Below are 25,717 nucleotides of genomic sequence, written 5' to 3'. Positions count from 1 at the left end.
TACATGTTCTGTGATCTCTGTCTTCCCTCGTTTTACCCGGCCTCACACATCACCACACGCACATGAGAGAATAGAACATCGCTTGTTTATCCAGCAGCCCACAGTGAAGCCACATGCTCCGGCGCACTGCAGCATATGAGTGATGCTACTTACTATCATCAATATCTGCCTTGTTCGTGTTAATAAACTTGACTGCAGGCACACAGAGTCATTATGGGGTTTGCTTGTCAGGCTGGATTACAGTTGATCCTCGTGCAGATGGCTTCAGCAACTTGTCTCTTTTTCTTGTCCTGAACGGAGACGTCGGAGAAAACAAAGACGCTGTCACACCGTGTTGATTCCAGTCAGTCAGCCACAAGTGATGATGTGTTAGTTTGATGCTGTGAGGAGCAGGGCTGAAATGAGGGGATTAATTGAGAGGAAATGTGGAAGGAGAAGGAGGCAACCATTTTAGTATCAAGAGGGGGACACATGACACCCAAAGCATAACTGTAATAAGCAGATTATTATAATGCTTTGGGCATTACAATGGAGGGAACCAGTCTGTGGCAGTTGGTGCTGACTGTCAGGAGGTAAAGTCATACAGTGGGTGGTGTCTGATGACTCTAATTGGTTGCCTTCTGATCCAGTCGCTGGTTCCCATTGAGATTATTTTACATAAACATGTTTTTTGACTGGAATCAAGACCACCAACATCGTATGACAGCATGCCTGTCCTGGGCTCTTGTAGAATTTACAACCAACCAACAAAGGGAGACAGGTGAAAACATTGGTGGAGGTAAATATTAAAAGTATCTTGAAGAGCATGCTTGCAATTCATATACTTAAAGATTAAGACAGCGGTGAATATTTTCTTTAAAAAGAGGTGCAGGTGGAGCTTGTCTTCCAGAAATCATTCTCAAAAACCTCTTCTGAAGTAGACCCTTTTCACCGATGACGTTTTGACTTGTCAAAGCAGGAAACGCACAGGTGGAGCTCATAACATTAATGATGGCTGCAATCCATTTAGGTGAGCCAGTTCCAGGAAAGTGGTATTGTTCATGCTCACTCAGGTCACACCTGTGCCAAGTCAAACAGTGTGCTGTGAAAAGGGCCTATTATCTGGTAAGATATGATGGATATGTAGGCAAAATGAGACTTAAATGAGAGGAAGGATGGACCAAAGATACCAAGCATCTTCAGGGACCGCTTGCATACATGGTCAATAAGGTGGGATGGTGCGAGGGGAATGCACTGATAGAATGCAATGTAAGCTGGGTGCCAAGGTTAAAGCCACTGTTGTTCATGTGACAACTGTTCTTAGACCCCCAGCGACACCAGAGCGTCGTCTGCTGTCCCCAGGCCTAATTTAGCCACATACGCTGGCAGCCATTGGTTCCACTGTTCCTGTTTGTCAACCACTGATGCCAGCAATGACATCATCATTCAGATGCACCGGCAAGCTTTTAAACCAAAGACATGCACACACACACATACACACCAGCACAGCAGGCATCAACGATCCCTACAGGAATATCATCTTTACATGCTACAAGTGCAGTCGATGTTATTTGTGTTACGCTGGTGTCAAGTCACAGTCCAGCCTGTGTTTCTTCTTCACTGGAGCAAAAAAAAAAAGCGGTGCAGACGCGGACCTGAGAGAAACAAAGAAACGATTTGTTTGCTTTGCGAGACAGTCATCATAAAGAGGGATTAAACTGCGATTTGTGGAACGAAAAGAAAACCGATTCATTCTAGCAGTAATCCCTGTAGTACACCTGAGCTTTCATACCGCTGTCCTAAATCCATTATTACAAACACACACACACCTCCGAGTTTATGCAGTCACATTTCCCAACCAACCAGTCCCTATTAATACTGATGAAAGTTTCTGACAGGCTTTTCAGAGTAAAAGCCACACACTTGGAGGGCTTGTGACTGGACTTAATGAATAAGAATCAATATTTGACATTGATCGTGGGATTTTCTGAGGGTATGGCGTGCCTCGACGGGCCATTTTGGGAGCATAAATTTTGTATTTGAACTGGAGCGTGACGCTTAACAGTGAGGGGAGGTCAACAGAGGAAGTAAGAGGCTTCTCATGCTGCTCATTAGTACTGGTTGCTAATGGGCCAGTAGCTAAGAGCTGCGTGATTTAATGCATGTCTCTCATCATCAATCAAATACTCCAACAGAAAAGCATATATAGATATGTACTTGTACTATTCTCATATTGACAATGATGATCCTGTTGATGTATTCAGCTCTTCTGGACCATACTTGTAATATTGTAAGATAAGATACGATAAATCTTGTTTTCATATGTCGAAATTCAAAATTTCATGTAAAATAAAGGCAATAAAGATGGGTTTAAGTTCCCGCTTGGCCCATAAACTTTACATTGTGATGATGTCATCGATTTTTAATTGCTTTTCTCAGCTTAAGGAATGTTATATACTATAAAACCTCCATGGATCAAAAATTCATAATAGAAAGAGTCATAATCGAGCTTATTTACGGTCGTCCTGTCAACAGGTGCTCTGTGGGGAAAGTACTTTTTGGGCCGCAAGAGAATGTTTCCCTGCAATACCATGAGTGGCCACTGGGCCAGATTAGAAACAACACTGAGCAGCACTGTCCTATTGTTTTATTAAAATCTATGCTATAAACAGACAGATGCCTTGATACAAGGAGTTGCAGTTTGCAAGAGCTAGCATGAGTTTCAAATGTCCTTGCTTTTTTTAATGTTTGAAAATATTCATTTCACATGTGACATTTTCTTAACGGTGATTGATCTACAGAGAGGGAAATCCAGTTGTTGCAACAGCACAATAGCAAAAATAAGTACAGAGAAAAGTATTGAAAGTAAAGGAAATAAAAAGTAGAGGTATATAAAAGAATACAAAATAGAAGAAATACAAGAGCATTTGTGCAATAAAGTCAGATTTAAAGAGCATGAGATCATTTAGCAAATATCCTGGAACAATATTTATCATTGTATAATGACTTCAGTAATTTGGGAGTATTTTTGCTTTGCAATTTCTCATAATAAAATGTGAATGTATTCAACCTTGTAAGCCAGGGGCAGAGTTTTACACTCATTATACTGTACATTATTCATTTTGTGTGTGTGTGTGTGCGTGTGTGTGTGTGTGTGTGTGCGTCTGTGAGGGAGCGCCTGCTGTTTCCTAAGACTCGCCCCAAGCGTATCAATCGTGTTAAGCTAAGTGTTGAGGAGAGTGGTTATGTTTGCTCAGCGAAGAATCACTTTGTGAGGTGTTAGCTTGATGTGCATCACTACCAGGGCGAGACAGAGGGGACCTATTTTCTTGTATCCTGGTTTAAATTATGAAGAGGAAGAGCTCCCCTGCTGCGAGGGGAGGGTGACCATAATACATTGTTTACCTGTTACTACACAGCTGAGGCAACATAGCGGAAAAACGAATGGGAGTCCGTGACACCAGGAGAGACACGGCCAATTATTTTGACCTTGACTTTCTCCAGCGAAGGCAGCTAAAGCAGCATCACAGTGTGAAGTGTTGTTCAGCTGTTTTCTTACTCAGATTTGCAGAGCCGGAGCAAATACATGGAAAATGAAAGTTCAAAAAGAAGGCCAATTACTGCAAGTCTGAAAGTTTGGAAAACTCTTACTAACAGTTATCAACTTTTTCACACGCTCAGGAAGAACTGAAACCAGAGTTATAAATTATCCATCGCAGAGTTCACTAAACTTTAGCATTAAACTTTCCATGAGAGCACAAAGATTTTTGCCTTTTAAAAAGGATGACTAAGTCTGGTTTCACAGCACTCTCACCTCCTCCATAACAACATAATACGGCGACAAGATTTATTTTTTTAAATATGTGTAGTAGCTGTTACATCAGAGGCAAAAAAAAACCTTACAAAGCTAACCTTATTTTGGTTTGACTTCTTGCCATTGCGAATAACTATAATATGGCTGTTTGAGATGGACAGTTTTCAAAGATGCTTAAAGGTTTTAAAGGGAAGATGAGGTCACAGGAGAGGGTCTCTATTTTACAACCTTTATTCAAGCCAAAGAAGAAACGCTCCCGGCTCCCTCTTAATCAAGATATAATTTACCTCTGATCCCACATTACGTCTGTTTTATAGTGTTTTCTTTCTGCGCTGTATTGGAATTATTAGGCTTTTAAAAATGTGTTAGGTCCCTGCAAGGTTGCAGTGTCTGCCTTTTATTAGTCTGTGCAATAAGAATGATTAATAGACCTTTAAAACCCTGGTAATGCATTGTTATAGCAACAAAATATTTTATCATCTGGGAATCATGAACCATTTTTGCTTGCTTATCATTAAAGGTGCAATATGTAAGAATTGGCCACCTGTTGAATTCACACAAATAGGGGCAGCGTATCGCCAGAGTAACCTCTAACTGCTGCTAACTATAGCTGCTGTTAGCTAGTTATCTCAATTAGCCATGCAAATTGCAGTCCAGACTGCTGAGTGGGTTTATGAAAAGGACGGGCCTGGGCTAGTTGGTTAGCATGTTAACTTCATATCTCTGCAACACAATACATAGACATCTTTGATATAACATCAGCTCTTTTTTATTCACGGTCTGTTGGTAATTTTAGTTTATTTTTGAATGTTATCTAAAATTCGTACATATTGCACCTTTAAAAAAGCATGTAAGCAGACCTCTTCTTACCGGACTTTTTGGTGACAACTATAAATCAATAAAACATCTAAAAGGCAGTGATACAGACGTGAAAGAACTGCTGATTCACAGAATTTAAATGAGGATTTCAAGAGTTTTTACAGCACCCAAGACAAATGTCCTCTGTAACCCTGAGGATCTGAGTAGCAGACCTTGGCCTGGCGCACTTCAAAGCCATTTTAGGTCAGTACCAGGGCCGTACCGATTCCTGATTGCATTAGGCTGGCAGCATTTGACGCAGCTTAAGTCGAGCTCATGTTCTTCACCATCAGCCAATAGCAGTGTTCTCTCTTCCCTCTCTGTCTTATGAATCGTGACACTCAGCCGCAGACAGAGCTGTACAACAAAGGTTATTTACCAAGTCAATATCATCTTCTTCAACACTGCTGATCCACTTCACAGTCCACTAATGTAGCGCTGGAGTTCCTCTCCATAATAGGATTACATATCCAAGAATGTCAGTGTGTAAAGGTTTAATCGTTTGTTCACTCGTTATTGGATTTCGGTATGAGAACAATATGCCTGCCGTTCTCCTGCTGTGTCATCCCAGCTCACGAGCGCTGATTATTATTTACTCTGTGTTTGTGTGTTATTTAAATCTGTATTTCTATCTGATTTGTATTACACGTGGTGTTGCAGGTACAAACAAATGCATTACTGGAGAAGGGCTGCAACTAACAGATGTTTTTTTTTACTTTCTAAGGTTTTATCTGATTAAATGACTTATTGTTTAGTCTAGGGCTGGGTAATTTATCAATATTACAACATTATCATGATTTAAGACTATATATTGTCTGACCTTTTAGATATTGTTAGTTTTAAACGCTGCATTACAGTAAAGTGATGTTATTTTCTTAACTTATCAGACTGTTTTGCTCGTTCTAATGCGTACCTTTACCCACTTTGTCATTATGTACACATTACTGATGAATAGTAATCAACATTATCATTGTGTCAATATTTTACCAACTAGTGCAGTGCCCGTTCAGAATGTGCCTGTTCAATTGCTTGGCCTCTGGTAGCGGTAATTGCAGCTTTAATGGTGAGTTGTAACGTTTTGCCAACTCAGAATTTTAATATTTACAATATTAATGAGGTAATAATACAAACTCAGACATATTTATTTTTCCATAACTGAATAAACAAACTAATCTCAGACAAAAATGAGGTCTCCAGAACACTGTTAGTACTGCAAGTAAGGTGGCAGGGTCCGCCAAATATAAACAAAGTAAAACAGTATGAAACTGTGTTGTCCTTTAAGGTCAGTTTGTTTATTCAGTTTAGCTTGTCGAGGCATACAAAAACAGTCAATTAAGATCTTCTGATTAAAATTTCTTCCCCAAAACTACTTAATTTACATAATTTAATTTACAATGATATAAAAACTGAGATAAGCCTCAAATCCTCATCATTTTTATGTATGTGTGTGTGTGTGCCTGCATGAATTACAAGTGTGGCCTAATTTGGATTAATTAAGGGAAATCCCTCATGAGGAGTGGGGGCGTCTGAATCTGACAGACAACAGGCAACCTATCAATAACACCCTAAGATGCTTATCATCTCCTCAGAGATCATTTGAGAGGCTGAAACTATAGAATAATTGGCATTTTTGCTTGAAAAATGATGATTATCCACATTGATTTTCTGTCAATCGAACTATTGATTAATTGGTTTTCAGAATGTGAGCATGTATGAACACATTACTGCTGTAACCTGCTCAATTTAGACCTGGCTGTTAAAGGATTTCATCTTTGATTTATCACTGAATACAGCGTCACACGAGAGACATTAATAGCAGTAATAATGTCTGTACTTCCCTCCTCTGAGAGTTCAAAGGTCGCAGTCAGTCAGCCACAGAGCTGGTTGGGATTTGGTGTCTTGCACATTCAGCAGCGCAGATGCTTGCCAACGTGTGGGCTTGAAATGGGTCTTCTGCATGAAGGGCATCTCTTCTCACTTCTCGCTCAAACCACGTCATTGCCTCTACATGTGAATTTTTTCATTTGCTCTGATTCACGAGTGAATCGGCCCCGGGGAACGATGACTATGTTATTATCAGCAAATGCTCGTCGTCTGTAATTTTTGTCTCTTGCTGTGTCTGCTCATGTACGTTCAACCCTCCTCTTATCTGCTCCTGTCAACCCCCACACTGGGCTGTAATAACCATGCAGCAGTGTACTTAACCCATGCTGCGCAAAGGAAACATCTTGAGTGTGTAGACCTCACCGTCCGTGTGTTGGTGCAACACCAGAGGCTCTCCTTTCACTCCTCCGCGGCCTCCTGCAGGGACCTGCAGGCTGGGGTTTTGAGTCTGTGGGGGCAATCGTACCCTTCAATCTGAGGATGATTCAAGATAATTGTAATAGGATTTCAGGTCTATCTTTAGTAAGGATATTAAGAAGGTTGTAAGCAGTTACTCACTTTTTCCCTCACATGAGACGTAAGAGACAATAATCTGACTGCACACCTAGCCTTTCATTTTCAGCTGATCCCACCCCCCACGTGCACGCAACCACTCTTAGTGTTTGCGGAAATGTTGTGGGGGCTTATCTTCTTATACACACAGATTTGTTAATCCTATACCTGCTCCGACGCAGCTGTGCTGATTACCTGATTTGACTCAGCCATAAGCCGTAAGGCCACGCTGACTCACATCAACACTCCAGTGTTTGCCAATACAGGCAATGGATACAGACACACAAACATGACATGGGCAATTGAAAATGAAACAGACACGAATCAATACATCAAAGTCAAGCAGGCACAGGTAAACTGTGAAAGATGTTAATCTGCTTACAATATGTTTTTTTTTTCTCTTATATTATTTTAGCCATGTGCCTCTAGGGATGGCAATGCTGGTATTGGACTATTGGATTGCCATTACATCCGGTGCAGACATTCATGACTCCTAGAGGATGAGTCCTACTGACTTTTGTGATTCCCTGACTTTTCCTCTAGGGTCACCGTAAGGCTGACATATTATTGTCTTATTGGATGGATTGCCATGAAATTGCAATTGTTCAAAATTGTAATTTTTCAAATACTTTTCTTCAACCAAAAACCAGAAAAACTAATGACGTTCCTCTCAGGGTCACTTTTAATTTATGTTCAGTGCTAGTTAGCAAATGTTGGCATGCTAGAACGCTAAGCTAAGACAGCGGAACTGGTAAATATTACCTGCTAGACATCAGCATGTTAGCATTGTCATGTTAGCATGCTAACATTACCACTGAGCTCAAAGCACTGCTCCAATGAGGAGCTTCACCGAGCTACTAATGTGGCCATAGTGGCGGGGTCATGATGTTTGGCGATTGTCGAAAGATGCTTTCAAATGGATCAAACAAGTCACAAGACTCCACTAGTGATATATTTGAATCCGCTGAATCCAATGCTCCTTTAATGTTCTTGTTAATTTGTCAAATGTGTTTTTCTGTGTCAATTTCTGGAGGTGTTTCCTCATCGGAAGTCGTATGACGTAGCCATGCTATGTTTGAGCGTGTTTCTCCATGCATCTCCCATAGACTTCAATGCAGCCGTCACCACAGTCTTGCACCAAAGCGAGATTCAGTGACGTAATGACCCTTCTTTTTTAGGTTCCTTGGGGCTTGGTATATCTGGCCTTGCCCCTTCTTCTTCTTCTTCTTCTTCTTCTTCTTCTTCTTCTTCTTCTTCTTCTGTTGAGTTGTTGCAGGGCCACCATCTGCTGGACTGTCATTTGCCCTATCTAGTCCGGCATTTCCATGGCATTCAATTCAATTCAATTCAAAATACTTTATTTGTCAGTCAGCACGTTGAGTACACATCAGGTTAAGTACTCAGACAAAAAACAAGTAAGATAGAATAAAATAGACTAAATAAACTATACTAAGGAAAAAGGATATTTACAGTATTTACATGAGGCATGTGTGAAAAGGCGCAAGACGTAAATGTTCCTGAATGTAGCTGCAGTTGTGAATAAGGAAGCAGTGCCTAAAAGCTTATCCCAGTAATTTATTGGGAACTTTGTGTGAAAGGGGCTCTTTTTTTTAGCATTTTATCATGCAACTTTTGAAATAACATCTGTAAAATTCGTACACACAGTCCTACACTTCCATCCTCTCCTTCACTGCTCAGTGACAACTGCATGCAGTCATCAGTGTGTGTGCGTTTTTTGTGTGTGCATGTGTGCAAGTGTGTCCTCATTCGGATTAATTAAAGGAAATCTCCCGTGAAGAGTGGGGGCGTCCCAATCTGGCCTTCTCAAGGACAGGCAACCTATCAATAATACCCCAGTCTCCACCCCAACCTACACACAATACTGCCACCCACTCAGATGTACACACACACACACACACACACACACACACACACACACACACACACACACAGGCATACCTCATTCTAACTCCATGGAAACAGTCACCCAGTGCCGCTCCCAAGCCTGGTGATCATCACTCTCATTTGCCGTGGAACAAAGGCTGTGAAATTCTGCCTGTTATTACAGCTCCCTTATCAGCGCTCCCTGCTTGCCTCTGCCGCGAAGCAGCACTCAGCTCAATTGCTCAGTCATTCATACCGCTTTTTTTTCCCCCCTTCTCCTCCAAAGTCACATTTCTATTGTAGCGTGTTGGCTATTCTTTTGTTGCTGACGACCACTGAGTATGATCCGGCATGAGTCATTACTGAAGTAAACATCATGGCACATTGCGAGGGAAGAGAGCAGCAGCATGTGGTGCTCCGCCGAAGGGGTTGCCCCAGCGAAGATAATTGCAGAAATCACTCAGCTGATATTAAAACGGGAGTGTGCGTTTGTGCAAGTGGGTTTTTATCAAGCTTCAGTGACAAAATAAGATATCCAAGTCCTCCGGGTGATGCAGGATTTTTTGCAGTGATGACGGCTGCCTTTCACACATGTGAACCGGGGATTTCATTCACAAGTTTCTGTGGTTATGGAGACGAGCGTCAATATGTTGCTGACACCACAGTTGCTAAGCTCCTCTCTTTCCCAAGGACAGACAGCGAAGGTGTTGTTTGGTAATTAGGATGAAGAGGACTGAAAAGAAATTTGTATAAAATAGGAGGGATATATAGAGAGGCTCTGTAATCTAAATTCACATGTATTTTTGTCTTTTTTAAAGGGGCACTATGTAGCTTTGGAGGTGAAATTTTTACAAACAAACTCAGAAATATTTTTCTTTTCCATAACTGAATAAACAAGCTGTTCTCAGAGGAAAATAAGGTCCCCAGAACACTTTGAAGCTAGAAAGGTGGCAGGGCCCGCCAAATAGTAAAGTAAAACGGTATGAAATTGTGTTGTCCTTTAAGGTCAGTTTGTTCATTCAGTGTATTGAGTTGTGAAAATGAAGAGAGTTTGTTTATTGAGTTTGAGTTGGCAAAACAAAAAGATCAGTCATTGAAGATCTTTCTTTTCTGATTAAAATTCATTCCCCAAAAGTGCACATTGCACCTTTAATTTGTTTTGTTTGTTGGTCCTCATAACTGTTGTTTCCCTCTTTTTTGCTCGTTGCTCTTGTACCCGTCTCCTCTCTCCGCTGTGTCACTCATGAATATATTCATGCCAACATCATCAGGGTGAATCTCATTAGAAAGGAAACCGTGTTGTCAGTTTGGTGTGTTTCTCTCTGTAAACAGAGTTCGGCTCATATTCACCCCAGCCTCCCAGAGGAAGGACAGAAAAAATATTCCAAAATAGAAGCCAGCGAATGCGAGAAAAGCATGAACGAGTGTGCGTGTGCGCATATGTGTGTGGATTTTGTGGTAAAGACAGACAGTGATGGAGGCACAGGTCCGTCCTTGGAAGTGAAGCTGAATAACAATAAATCACGCGAAGCCACGATGGGGAGTTTTGCACCGCTAGCACATAACTTGAAAGAGACTGTGTGAGAGGTACAATTGAGATTGACACAATGCACACGTCTGAAGCCAGCAGTCAAACAGTTGTGTTGTGAAGGTGTCGGGGCAGATGCTGGATGCTGATGTCGTGGGGAATATAGATGAAGGGGGGAGTCTCAGGGTTGAGCTTTATATACTTGATTAGGATTAGCCGGGTCCTCAGTGACCACTAGTCTTCCTGCAATCCCAAATGAGACAAAGACAAGGAGACAGAGAGAGAAAGAAAGTGTCTGTTTTTCATTCTCTGCGTGAAGGATAGAGGGAGTAGCCGAGGGATTATCTCAACTCCTCCTTTGCGCATCAAAAACCCAGGCAGCTTGAGTTCTCTCTCCACCTCCATCTGACCTCCATGGGAAAAAAAATCAAATAACAAAGTCACAAAAAGACATTTCCACTAGTTGAATTCAGCAAGAGAGATGAGGAGCTCCCTCTTGTGGGTGCAGGCACTCTTCGTTGAATGTATCTAAGGTCACTACAGCTGACCAGTGGAGGAAACAAGTGCTTGGGGGTTCAGCTCACTCTCGTAACTGCAGATGTTACCGCATATTGTTTGGAATTCATGATGGCTCGCGTCACCTCTCTTTACCCCAGAGATCTGTCGCCGTCACTCCGCCGCTCAAAGGGGCTTCTGCGGATCACTCGGCTGAATGGTAAAGCATAACGGGAGAAAAACAATGTTTAAGTCACAAAGCTGCTCTCAGCTCGGCTCGAGTAGTGCTGGAAGACATTCTCCATGAGGATAACAGATAGAGGTACGAGAGGAGGGGGTGGATAGAGCGAGAGAGACAGCGAGAGAGAGAGAGAGAGAGGGGAATTCTCTTTTTAAATGTGCCGGTGTTGTGCCGAGAGCTATAGGAGCCTGCTGAGTGCAGCTGAATGTGACAGTGTGTGTTTTGGAAAGAGAGAAAAAGGATTGTGAGAGAGCAAGAGACAGGTAGCGGTGTGGGGGGGGGGATTTGTACAAGCGTTTGCGCTGTATGTATTGGTGTGTTTTGTGTGTGTGTGTGTGTGCATGTGTGTGTGGGAGGAGAGTTTTTCCTGCGAGGTTTTCCCGGCCTTATCTGTGAAGGAGAGAGAAGAAAAAAAAAGCGCCCAGGAGAGGTGACGGGAGAGTAATTCTTATTCCAAGTAAATTTCTGGAAAGCACCACACAAGAGAGCAAACACACTTTTTCAACACTGCTGTCCCACCTTCCCATCCTCCATCCTCCACCCTCCACCCTCCATCCTCCCTCTGCCTCCAAGCTCAGATGGATGATGTTATCAGGAGACCCAGGGGTAGAGGGGAGCAGGGAGCTTGTAAGAGATCCTTGCCGTGTTCTTATCTACATACGTACAGGCGTGCGCCGGAGCAATGCGAGCGCCTCGGCGAGTTATTTGCAGAGCGTCATGAATATTCACCGTCGCAGGGCTGCGTGTTTGCTTCTCCTTCCTTCCTTTGGTCTGTGGCTCGAGGAAGTGTTGATTATGGGGGCCTTGGCCGGGTGATTAACACAGCGATCACTGCTCAGGCACAAGGGCTAGCACACTTAGCGGTAATTACACTGTAGCCCTCTCTGGCGCTCTCTCTCTGTCACACATGATGGCACATTCCCCCAGCGGGAACGCAGAGCTGCTCTGCCGCAAATTATCCGATACGTAAGAAAGTTATCTGCTGCAATTACGTTGCTGTCATTTGACATTGTTCCTTTTTTAAAGCTTCATCTTTCGCACATGCAGACATAACATAATGAGCATGTGTTTAGAGGTATAATTAGCTCATATATACGCCCTCATGTGCATGTACATGTGCATCAGTGTGTGCGGAGGGTACTCGCTGTAACGGTCTGCCTGCTGTTCTCCTCAGGGGGAAGTCGGAGGCACATAGGTTAATAATGTTGCCACGCCATGAAGGCCAAAGGCTTGTTCTACCCAGAAACACATGCACGCCATGCAGCGGCACACGCACAGAAACATACGCATGTGCACACGTTCTTCTTTCCATGACCGACACCGTCTCTCCAGGCAAGGAAAGGACATGAAGGAAGGACACTGTTTAAATTGGCCCCTAATGTAAATGTATATATCTTGACCATCATCAGAAAGATTTATTGTCACTGTAAGACATGGCTGAAGCAATTACACAGCAACAGAGAAATGTTAACAGAAGACAAAGGCACAAGCAAACCTCTAGCTCTGACTGTCTCATAGCTCCAGGCAAGTTCTTACATATTTTACTGCTAGAAGAATTAGTTTTATTGGATTCTCTCCCGCTAGGAGTGCTGTCTGTTGTTTATTACTGCAGGTTTTTAAGCTTATAAATTAGTTTTATTTCATAAATGATTTTTGCTCCCATATCTTAGTTATTTTGCAGCTTAATACAGCCTGCTCTCCCCTGCGACTGCGTTCTCTCCGTGTCTTTTTTGTTTTTTCTCCTGACATTTCTGTTGTGAAAGTCACGGGGCCGTGATTGGCTGCAAGGTGGCAAAGAGGGTAATAGTGATGGACAGATTACAGAGGACGGACAGCGAGGGAGCCAGATAAAGAGAGGGACAAAGATTGGCGCGATTAGAAGTTGGCCAGAAGTGACAGGAGCTAAAAGTGATGACCTCACTAAGACTAATCAAGACATCGTCCTAAATCTCAGTTTATTCTTTGTATTTAATGCTTTGTGGCGCAGTGTGCATGACTTTCCCCACTGCCCTTCCTGGGAGGCTTGGTCTCAGCAGGAACCACTTCCACAATCCATCGCTTAATTCGCAAAACTGCTGAGTCGTCCACAGAAATAGCGTCGGCTCACAGTGGGAAATCTTTTTTTAATACACTGATGAGGTATTGTTAAACTGCAATCATATCTCTCCTGAAGACTACAGTGGGTGTAGAAATCTGATACCAGAGTGAGAGGGCTATGTTACAGGATATAGTACAGTAGGATGGACCAAGCATTAGGTATCTATTTCAGTAAGCGGATGGCTCAAGGATCCTATCAGGGCTTTAAATAATTTCGTCAATATAGTTGATTGAGAAGGAGAGTTGCGGAATTTCTCTCAAGGTTGAGGCCAAAAATGGCCTTTCTGGCATGTCAAGCTTAGCATTTGAAGTAGCCTACTGGTGTTGCAGGTGTGACTGTGAGTTTGTTGTGTGGCAACTCGCTTATAAATGTTTAATTTTACCTTGCCCCAGATGTTAGCATGTCAAGCTACTTAGCTTATAAACTAAAATCTTCATTTTAGGACTGGAACATCCAAATAACATGCTACTATTAGGCTAGCAGAGTGTAACGTTAGCTGTCAGGTTTGTCCTGCTCTTTATTTGGTTTTGGACCAAACGTGTCACCTGAGAGCGTTAGCCTACATTAAAACACAGATTTAGTCATACTTCTAAATAGCAACATAGCAAATGTTTTATTAGCATGTTTGCTTCTAACAGGTTACTGTAGGGCTAACTAGCTAGAAGAAGAGTGCTGCTCTTGATACTTCCACATGGATCATCAACTGGAGAAGATGCTTTGCGTGGGACATGTTGTTTTAGCCTCTTTTAGCAACCTATTGTCATACACGTACCTTTTAGCACTCTGGTCTTAAATTGAGTCAGCTGTTGAGCAAATGCTAGCTAATTCCAGGTAATAAAACCTGCTAGCAACAGTGGTCATTCCAGCTGACAAAACCGACATGTCATTTACTTCTGTGTGAAATCAAAGGCCCATTGCTTTATAATGTGCTTTGTCACTGGTCGAGAACAGTAGAGATAGAAGATGGCTGCCAACCTTTACTTCTGCTGGAGTTTGTGTTTATTTGACAGGGCAGATAGCAAAGCTGGACAGGCTGTGCAATGCATTGATTTTGCTGAACTTTTCAACTTCCGACTCGTATTTAGTTTAGTCCCACGGGACTAGTTTGGGAAAGTTTGGAAAATTCGTCTTTTGTCTCAGAGTTGCAGGTAGCCGGCGCTACCAGCGCCTGAAAACAACAAACTGTCTCCTCCACACCACCACAACATGACTGCAGCATCACAAAAGAAGTCAGATTCTTCTCACACACTGGCACATTTCACAGAATTTCACAACACCAAAGGGGGAAATGTCAGCACAATGTGTTTGCTGATATGTAGCCTATGATATTTCAATCTGCTAATCATGGTTGCATCACTCAACCCTAAGCCCATCTGAGCTGTAATAGAGCGCCACATGCTGACACACGCGGCTGTGTTGCCTGTTCTGTGAAGGCGTGTTTGTGCCACTACTGGCCCGACGGACGAATGCTTTCTATAAATATTTCATACAAGCCCACTTTGCTCCCTGGTTGTACAACAAAAAAAGAAAGAGACAAAGAAACAAATATCAGTCTGGTATAAAAAAAGAAAAAAAGCCTGGAAAGGGAGTGAAAGGGCTTCGAGGGGCAGAGTGAAAAGCACACGAACAATGTGTTTACAAGAATGGTACGAAAACGGGATACGGTGAAGTTTGGTGAAGAGTTCAAAGGAAACTTAGTCCAGAAACCATGAAGGGAACCACTACAGGCGAAAAATGTGTGGATGGTGGAAGGACTCTCCTGAATAATGTAGATGAATTTATTTATTTATTGGTCGTCCTTTACTTTCTCCCCTGTAACATTGTTGCTTAAAATTAACTCAAGCACTCTAGAGGCAAAAGGTGCGGGTGGCCTGTAAACTGATGAGAAATGGATTATTGATTCCTCTCAAATGCTGTCAGCCCACTCGACCAATTTGTTGTGCTGCTGCGGGAACCTCACACCCTCAGCATGTAGTGTTGGCTAAATCCTTTAGGACCCCTGCTGCTGCATGTCTTCAGCAAGGAGAACATGAAAGGGGAATCAGATTTGGACCAAAATTAGGGCATATATGCAATGCTTGAAACAGAGACTGAAGAAAAACCTTTTGAATTTTCAGTGTCAGAAACTGTAACACCGATCATACTATTGCACCGGAAAAGGGGTGAAAATAGAGACATTATAAGAGAGGAGACACACCACTGGAAATATTTTGACTTGAAAACCTTTTTGTATGGCACATATTCTGCCCAATTTATTTCGATAGGGGCCTGGTCTCCTTTTCGAAGGAAGAAACCTGTCCAGGGGCATTGCCAAAATGGCTGCCAAATGGAAAGACTTTCCTGAAAGGACTTTGGTGAAAATTAGCTCGTACACCTGGTTGTTATGTTTCTATCAATACCAATTGGAGCTGTAGCCGTTAAATACCAATGACCACTGCATTGTAATTTTACCCAGGAGTGAATGCAGATTGTACCCTTTTACACCGAAGACCAAAGTCAGATGTTTGTGGGTGTTAGTGATTAATTTGTCCAGTGTCAGAGGGGTATTATGGGTGATTTACCAAAGGCTCTGTGCTTTCAAACAAACCCCAACAAAGACAAATCATTTGTATGCAATGTTTGTCTCTTGGGCTGATTGTAAAGCACCTCAATGAGACCTGACCCTGAAATTGTGACTTTAATCACATTATGCCAATATTCCTCATAAAGGTTGCCAAGCACAGAGGGACACATAATATAGTTGAGCTGACTGATGACAAATTAAATTGTAAGTGACACAGTGTGGTGATACTGCGTTATGGCAAGACAAATGGGTTATATCCACTGCAATTATTGACTGCACTGAGAGCTGTCAAAGATATATGAACAGCTCAATAGTTTTTCATGAAATAATAAGCCTTCATTAGTATGCGCTCAACTCCCACTGGGGCTGCCAAAAATAGTTCGTCAGATGGACACTGAAGTGGTCTCTTTTATCTGATTTTGTTGCAAAGTTGTAATAAAGAAAATATTGGGACATATTTCAGTTGCGCGCACACCCTGCCAGTTTTTAAGGAATTCACTCGAGTTTGTCCAAATCGTAATGACTGTGGCATTCCTCCAAATCTCTCTGAACCTTGGAGGAGCTGTGGGACAAAACAGTGGACGGCCACCAAATATCACACCCCCCCCCCTCTGCTTTTTCTCTCTCTGTGTGAGCTCGCTGGAAACTCGCCATGGAAAAGGCACTTACCCAGCAGAATCCTGACAGAGTGGGAGGGAAAATGTCTCTCCTCTTTTGTTGATTAATGTTGAATCTCTCTAAGGGTGCATGTATTTAAGTCATAACCCTCACTATCCATGCCTAATAAATCTCTCTTTAAGTATGTGTGCCAGGTTCCTTAACAATGCCATATTTGCTCAGTGCCATCATTAATAGCTGGTAATGGCTCGCTAACCGAATTTGTGCACATTCAGGACTCAAATCTTGCCATTTGCATCCTCCTAAGCATATGGAGCCATTGGTCTGATTAATGAAGAGAAATTGCCCACCAGAACATGTGAACTTAGCAGGGTAATTCATTAATTTAACAAATTATGCTTTGTCTTAAAGGAGCCCTATTATGCTTTTTTGTTTTTTCCTCGCCTGTGTGTTATATAGGTTCTGCATGTAAAATATTTTTGAAAGTTAAAAATGTCAAAGTCTGCACCAACAGAAGCTCCTCTCTCCCATGGAAAACACTGCTCCTGAAACGCCTCGTGACTTTGTGACATCACACTAAGTCACCATGTCACATATTTACATAATTTATGCCAAGCGGCTAGTTTGGCACGTAAATATTAATTTAGCGAAGCTACTCTGTTGTTGTTAGCGGTGCTGGCTCAGGCATATATGAGCGGACTGATAAGAGCAGCCTGGGTATTCGGGAGTCGGGGCCTTAAAGAGACTGGAGCTAAAACAGAGCGTTTCAGACAGAGAGGCAATACAGTGCTGCAACACTGGACAGTATGAGAAAACTAGTGTGTGTAACATTAAGCTTGTAAACCTGATCTACTAGTAACCTAATATAATGTATGAACCTGAAAATGAGCAGAGTATGTCTGCTGCATAGCTACCTGACACCCAACACTCGCCCATGCTTTGACAGCGACGTCACTGGAAGAGATACAGTCCGAGAAGATGAAATAACACACAAGTCCTGGGATCAATCCCCATTACCATAGCCATAATCACCCAGATTGATTCCGCAGCAAAAAATTATCATACCTGAGGAATGGCTCAATTTGTCCAGTGCAAATTGATGACACAGGTAGAGGGAGGGAGGGTTAGTGGGGACCTCAGAGGTGGATCATGGTCCGTAAGAGCTCTGAGCAAGGAGATCAATAGGGGCTCGCTGGACCTGGCTCAGTGTCCATAATGTGATGTGTACACAATCAATAGCCCACCCCCCAAAGCTGGCAGATGGGCCACTGGTGTGGTGCAGGTTATTTTTCTTCCCAGCAGCGCCTTTCCTCCCTCAAAGTAAGGAATGATGGGGAAGCAGGCAGAGGAGGTGAAGTGGGGTGCGACCACAGGGCTGTCACCAATGACAGGACATTAAGAGAGGAGTTAGTGAACCTATTGACTGCTTCCTGTGGGAGCTGAAAGCGGATGGGGAAAGGTGATTCTAGCAATTACAAGAGTAGTGGTGGAGATGACAGGTGGCTGAAAATGGAAATCGAGAGTGGCTCAGAAGAGAGGCTCCAGAGAGCTCCTAACTCAGTGGTTCCTTTGTGGATTGACTTCACTTGTCCCGCTCCCAGCAGATCTAATACCACCTTAAAGGAGCTGTGGAATTCAGATTGTGCTGCGTCTGTTGCTAAAGCACATTCACTCCCTTGACGCACAAAAGATATTCTCCTAAAACTGCCTCCTACACTGTCGCTGGCATTATATTTTAAGCTGTCCCTTGAGGAGTTGAGCCAGCTGGTTTTTGTTTTTGCAAGGACATTCATCAAGTGATTTACTTTTTCATGATGTGTTTTATAATGTGCTCAGGAGTAAAGGACCAAAGTATCCCGGGGGGGAAATCCTCAGAGTATTGTACAAAAATAAAAGTCATGTGACGTCCAATGATTCTCTCCCTCCATCTGTCTTTCATCTCATTGTAAACCTCAAAGTGAAGCCGTTCTCCCCTTGCACAGTCATGCTAAGCAGTCTTTGCAGCAGACTCAGTGGAGGTGGTAAAAGAGCCAAAATAGCCACAGGGAACTGAAGCACGTCACACACATCACCTAATCATCTGAGGACATTACCCTCCCGTCTAAGCCAATCAGGCCTGACCATGACCTGGCTGTGGCATCATAAGGTCACAGGAACAGGGAGAGGGAAAGATGAAGACCAAGTGAAGAGTGTGAGAACCTTTTTAAGGTGCACTACATAGTTTTGGGGAGGAAATTCAAACCAGAAGAGAAAGATCTTCAGCGACTAACAAACTAAATAAATAATTTCATTTTTCATGACTGAATAAACTGAACAAACAAACTGACCTTAAAGGACAACACAGTTTCATACTGTTTTACTTTGTTTATATTTGGCGGACCCTTCCACCCTTCTAGCTTCAAACAGTGTTCTGGGGACCTTATTTTCCTCTGAGAACCGCTTGTTTATTCATTTATGGAAAAAATAAATATGAGTTTGTATTATTACCTCATTAATATTGTAAATATTAAAATTCTGAGTTTGAATTTATTCTCCAAAACTACACAGTGCCCCTTTAATTTTTTGAATATCATGTCTGACTTATGACAGCTTCCATTTGGTTGCATTTAATTTAGCTGCCAGTTTTACTTAGAAACAGCATATTTCTTTTAAATTGCTTTTTGTTTTAGCTCTTAAGGACAAAAGCAATTATTTTGTTGCTCTCAGACAGTAGTCGAGGTCTGTATTTAGGATGGTACAATTGATTCCTTTATTAAATTATCAGGATACTAGTGACATTTTAATCCCAATCTCTTTGCCTCTTTAAGATTTGAAAGTGTCCACTTCTTGTTTCATTTCCTGCCTCTTGTGGCTTTCTTCCACTGGGTCACTTCCAGGTCAACTGGCCTGGCCGCGCTCATTTCCGTTCTTTTAATCCAGCGCTCGCGGCATTTGATGCTATCCTTAATGCCATCGCACATGCAAATCAGGGGCAAAGAAGACTGAGTCCAAGTAATTGATCTTCTTAACTACTCCCACTCAATTACAGTAGGTTAATGCAAGCCACCGCAGGATTGCTCATCCTCACGCTCAAATGCCATTTGCTGCTGTCCGTGAGGGAGGGGTGCATGGGTGTGTAGGAAGGTGAGCTTGCATGGGTGTGGGTCAGGGAAAACATTAATCACTTTCTCTCTGTGTCTCTGAGAGTGTTTGTGTGCATGCCCACGAGTCATTCAGCTGTTCACAGTGCAGTTTTATAAGGGCTCACTTGCTCCGAAGTGTGCAACAGTAAGAGATTAACTGTCTCCTCTGCGAAAGAACAGTTGACCTCTGAAGAATGAGCAACCTTTTGCTTGTATTTTCATAAATCTATTATTATATTCTTCTACTGTATCTGAAAAATGAATCCACAAAGGCGAACGCCAGTAAGCCTATAAACTCAAAATCACTATCGCATGCCATCATCTAGTCCTCTACCTCTGGAGCTGACTTGGTGCCAAGGTGTTCAGCAACAGGACACAAGCAAAGGTCTTCTGATCGAGTGGCTTGGCACCAGTGGTTGAGCCTCCAGTGAGCTTGCCAAAAAGTTCTGGGGTTCAGAACCAATCTGCGTCTTTTCAGCTCTGTGCCAAGCCAGGGCCAGGTGCCTCACTTAGCTGCTAACAGGTTTAACCTTATCAGCACCAGCATTCAATTAGCGATAACACTCGTCTGCTGAACCATGACACCCCCTTGTCCCCTCTTTCTTACCAAAAAGGAATTTCCTTCTTTTAAAACATTTTTCAATTTCAGGCAGTGTCACTAGCCTTTAGCCCCTTTATCTAGTGTGTCACTGCAAGCTAGAGGCTAATGGATAGATCATAGAAACGGCTGTCCCCTGAAAATTTCTGCAGAATCCTTGAACTCAAACAACCCTGCATGATAGTCGCTAATACGTGATATTTGCTAAAATACGCAAGTCTCACAGGAGATGAAGTGGCTGTCACCAGACTGCACTGTGCAAATTTATGTAAGATAATCAGTGTGTTCTGCAACTTACTTGCGGTTTGTGATTAGTATTCCCTGTGCCTTGTTTTTCCTATCTTGACTGAGACTCTTCAATCTTTGTTCATTAGGTTTTAATAGGTTTTATATTGCTCCGGTCATAGAGGACTTCACACAAAGGAATGCAAATTTTTCATGCACTGGATTTTAGTAGATTGCTGAGGTTATGCTGCAGTACTGTAGAGTGTAGGACAGAGACTTTTCACCTGTGTGGGTTGAGACGCTGAGCAGAGTTGAGCTGTGGAAAAAGGACATCAGCTAATCCCAGCAGCATTGAAAGGAGTAACATCTGTGGCTCTGGTGAAAGACAAGAGGCTTGGATAGAATATGGAGAGGTACTATAGAAGAAAGGGAAGAGGGACGGATGATGTCCTAACCCTAACCCTAACCCTGACCATACTGCTCACACTGTCATTTCACATACACCAAACCTCAGTCAGAAAAGGCAAGATTTAATCTACTGAGGTCAATAAACCCTGATCAAGGTAAAGAGCTGTAGTTGAAACACTGCCTCATGCTGCGCGTGACCTCATGGGATTATGCAGGATGTTCTTACCTACTCCCTGACTGAGCAGAAAGCACAGGGAGCTGTATCAAAGCATTATATTTTCAACATAAGTTTTCAAAAACTTGTTTGCAGCAACTTTTCTTTTATTGTTGAAAGCAGTACATCATATTTTCAGACAGATAGAGGGAGTTTTATATTGTTGCCAACAGGTGGAGCCAAAATCCCTTTGTCCTTTTATCTATTGTAGATCCCACACACACACACACACACACACACACACAAACACGCTTCTCTGTTTCCAAAATAGAAATCCGACCTAGTTATTTTACTTTATTTAAAGTTTCTCCTCATATAACAATCCATCCTGCGATGACTCATTCACTCAAAGATTGAATCGCTCATTTTGTGCCTTCGTTTGTCATTTTACATTACCATGCTACCTTCCTTTGTCCTCATAAACAACGCTGTGATGTGCTTTATATATATTGAATATGCGTAAGGGTGGCTCATTTTCATTCAAGAACACACCCCTAGGGCCTTTTAAGCAAAGACAGACACTCCATTAGACTCATATCACTTATACTCAGCCCTTTAATCATGCATGTTTTCCTGACTCTAACTCAAATCAGATGCCTATGATTATTCACAGCGTATCCCATATCTGTCAAAACAAGTGAGCCATAATACGTTGATTGACAGAGACAAAGAGATAGATTAACTGAGCGTTTCATGGCTCATGCATTTGTAGTGTGTGCAAAGACAACAAATTTCTTAGAATCTCACTAATCTTTCATTCCCTCCTGTGCTCTCTTTTCAGATTCTAGCCATCATCTCTATCCTGTTCATCGTCCTCTCCACCATCGCTCTGTCCCTCAACACCTTACCAGAGCTCCAGGTCGTAGACGAGTTCGGCCAGGCCAGCGACAACCCCCAGCTGGCTCATGTGGAGGCTGTGTGTATCGCCTGGTTCACCATGGAGTACCTCCTTCGCTTCCTCTCCTCTCCTAACAAGTGGAAGTTCTTCAAGGGCCCGCTGAATGTCATTGACTTGCTGGCCATCCTGCCCTATTATGTCACCATCTTCCTAACTGAGTCCAACAAGAGCGTGCTGCAGTTCCAGAACGTGCGCCGCGTGGTGCAGATATTCAGGATCATGAGAATATTGAGGATCCTGAAGTTGGCCCGGCACTCCACAGGGCTCCAGTCTCTAGGGTTTACCTTGAGACGGAGCTACAACGAACTGGGGCTGCTTATTTTATTTCTTGCCATGGGCATCATGATATTTTCCAGCTTGGTCTTCTTTGCTGAGAAAGATGAAGATGCCACCAAATTCACCAGTATCCCTGCCTCATTCTGGTGGGCTACTATCACAATGACTACCGTGGGCTATGGTGACATTTACCCGCAGACTTTACTTGGAAAGATCGTGGGTGGGCTCTGCTGCATTGCAGGAGTGCTAGTCATTGCCCTACCCATTCCTATTATTGTCAACAACTTCTCTGAGTTCTACAAGGAGCAGAAGAGGCAGGAGAAGGCCATCAAGAGGAGGGAGGCACTGGAGAGAGCCAAGAGAAACGGCAGCATTGTGTCAATGAACCTAAAAGATGCCTTTGCCCGCAGTATGGAACTGATGGACGTGGTGGTAGAGAAAGGAGACGACAAAACCTCCCTGGACAACCACCTGTCACCTGGCCGCTGGGGCTCTACCAGGCACGCCAGCTCCGAGACAAACCTGAAGTCGCCAGATAAAAGAAACCCAGAGTCTCTGTTGGAAAGTACTCCTCATCGGATAACCATCACCACCACTGGAAGTCCCCAGCGAACAAACAGGACCCCGCAGCACCTCAATGTGCAGAAACTGGAGGAGATGTACAACCAGATGACCAAGTCCCAGTCCTTCACTAACCTCAACACTACAAGCTCCATGAGCACTCTGAGCACAACCATGACCGGCCCTGCCTCACCCAAGAAATCTCACAGCCCTGAATTCACATTAAAAGAGGAAGTAGAGCTTGAGATGAAGGAGGTGCAACCCTCCTCACCTGATAACTTTGCAAGCTGCTCAGCAGACTGTAGAGAACATGACTCAGATGAGGAAGAAGCTGTGCCCTATGAAATCAAACACCCCAGGGCACCACCGTATCTGGATCTTAGGCAACGGAGGGTCAGCTGTGACAGCTTAACTGGCGCCCCTCTCAAAGATGGCTTCTATGAATCCGTCAACCCAGGTGACGGATCAGAGCTTCGCATAGAAGAAGGGGAGAGCTTTAACAGCGCTGTGGAGAACCTCCAGAGCGCTCAAAGAGGGAATAACCCTCTTAAAATCAAGGGGTTGAAGGTCAACTTCACCAAAACCTCTGCTGAAGGCCCGCTAACACCGCCAAGCACTACCTCTCCTGGAGACATCAGCTCCAGCATCCTGGAAGACGAGTCCCCTGAGGGAGAGATGTCACCACTCATCCCCAGTTCAGAGGAGCTGCTCCCAGTCACAGAGGAGGAGACCTGTAAGAGGTTGGTGGTAGACACACCACCCGGCGATGAAGATCAGTCCGTAGAGAACCATGAGGAGAAGCATCTGATGGAGGTGGCGGGCGCTGCAGTGGCGCCCTTGTCGCCCAAGACAGCAGCACAAAATTGCACCCAAGATGTGGTTGGGGCAGGTGGGGAGGTCAAGGCTGACAGCAACCAAAGTGGACACAAAGTAGAGAACCACATGTTTACATCAGATATCCACCTGATACCCGGGGACGGCAGCCTGTCTCCGACCTGTGAAACCAGCATGTGACTGTGAGAGAAGCTCCTGAGGGACAATAGACCCACTGCAACCTCAACCCGATGTGCGGGAGACGGGAAGGGAAAAGACAAGGGTGCTGTTGTAGTGACAGATATTTTTGCATGGCATGACAAGTCCCTTTTACTTGTGTTGTTGTGTGTTGCTGAAAAAGAAACTGCAGTGCTTCGTGCAGATTCGAGAGCGACTTTGGGGACAAACAGTGGGCTCAAAAGAGAAGGCTCTTGAGGGAATTCATCAACTAATGTAGACACTTTGGTCCTCCTGATGTACATAATGACAGTCTCCTTTTTCTAGCAAAAGAAGGAAATGCACAGAGGGACTTATCTGTAAAAAGCATGCATTTAAAAAAACAGACAGATATTTTACGGTGCTTAGTTTGCTGAAAGCGCTCCACTGTAAATAGAGGACAACTAAGGCAATGACAATGCACAGGATGGCAAAGGAAAACTGTCACTGAAGGTACAAGTATTTGTAATGTGAAAGGGGAGGGGGTGGGGGGATAATTTAAGAGCCCTCAGACTGGGCGTTGCATCGTAGCGACCTATTAAAAAAAACATATCATTACCTTTTGTGGAAATGCAAAGTGTTCCCATGATGACCCTGTAATGTTTTTTCGTGTGAAAACTGTTGTATGAAACCGTAACGTTGACATTATTGCTTTTGGTTTTCATAACGACTGTTGAACTTTCAGTTGAGCATCCGGTATTCAGTCTTTCGAATAAATGACGGTGGGCAAGAAGGACAAAAACACCTTGATCCCTCTAAATACATCTGTAGTTGCCAAATAATGTATGTAACCAGTAAGGAAAGGAACTATCACATACTTCTGAAAATATTTATCATGCAGTTTCACAAGTTAGGACAAGGTTTAAAGGTCCAGTGTGTAGGTTTTAGGGGGATTTAGGGGGAAAAAGGGTTGGGGTTTAGGGGTTTGGAGTTAGGGTTAGTGGGTTAGGGTTGGGTTAAGGTTGGGGGTTAGGGGGTCAGGGCTAGGGTTAGGGTTGGGGTTGGGGTTGTGGTTGTGTTTTCGTTACCTTAAAATAAGCCTTTTATATCTACAGAGGGAGCAGATTATCTTCCATGTGGCACCGCCATATTTCTACAGTAGCCCAGAAAGGACAAACCAAACACTGACTCTAGAAGGGTTTTTGTTTTTTTTTGCGTTTTTAGCAACCACCATAGGGGAGGGTGATATGATGCTGCTAGATGCCACTAACTCGTACACACTGAGCCTTTGATACATTTTATTCCTTGTTCAGCCTTTTTGATTTTGTCCAAACCACAAAAATACATCTTATTTACTCTTCGACTTCAGATATATACATCTAAAAGTAGTTTTAAGAATAAAATATGAAATACGTAGGTCTAGATTGGTACTTTCTAGATAAGTGAGATTCCATAAAACAGAGTTAAGACTATTTATTAATTCAGCACATTAGGTCTGGTCATTAACACACATATATGCTTTACGCTATAATTATATATTTTGGCAGTTCAAAAGGGTCAGACTACCACAAAAAAAAGACAATATTCCTTTTGATATCAATGGACCAAATCAAGCACACTGACAAGCTTTCATTTATCTCAGCTGCATAGTAACATATACAGTAATATCATGTATTCTGACAGTAGTTTTGGAGGTTTTTTTGTTGTTTTCCTTATGGTTTGTTTACCTGCATTGTGTTCATTATCCTATCCTCAGCGCCCTGATGTCGTTGTTGACATTTGTTCCATACTACTGCAAGTTTATCCGATCCTGCTGATAAGTTTAAGGCGTCTTTTTTTGTATATCCGTAGTGTCTTGGACTGTAATTTATTGTGTTTCATTGTGAACAAAACGATTTTCAGTCAAACTTAAACCCAAAGGAGTTATTTTTT

At 43.0% G+C, this 25,717-nt stretch overlaps 1 protein-coding gene across 1 annotated transcript in view; it reads left to right on the top strand.

The window, feature by feature from the left end:
• Nucleotides 1-23,830, top strand: part of LOC141014726 (potassium voltage-gated channel subfamily B member 2-like) — an 85,682-nt gene extending 61,852 nt beyond the window's left edge. Inside the window, exon 2 of the mRNA XM_073488628.1 lies at nucleotides 21,863-23,830. Coding sequence (XP_073344729.1) covers nucleotides 21,863-23,830 — 1,968 coding nt within the window. The remainder of the gene's footprint in view (nucleotides 1-21,862) is intronic.
• The last annotated feature ends 1,887 nt before the right edge of the window (nucleotides 23,831-25,717 follow it).

The sequence above is a fragment of the Pagrus major genome, chromosome 19, assembly GCF_040436345.1.
Source record: "Pagrus major chromosome 19, Pma_NU_1.0".
Taxonomy (NCBI): Eukaryota; Metazoa; Chordata; class Actinopteri; order Spariformes; family Sparidae; genus Pagrus; species Pagrus major.
Note: the sequence above shows the minus strand (reverse complement) of the source record. Positions and strands in the feature narration are given on the sequence as shown.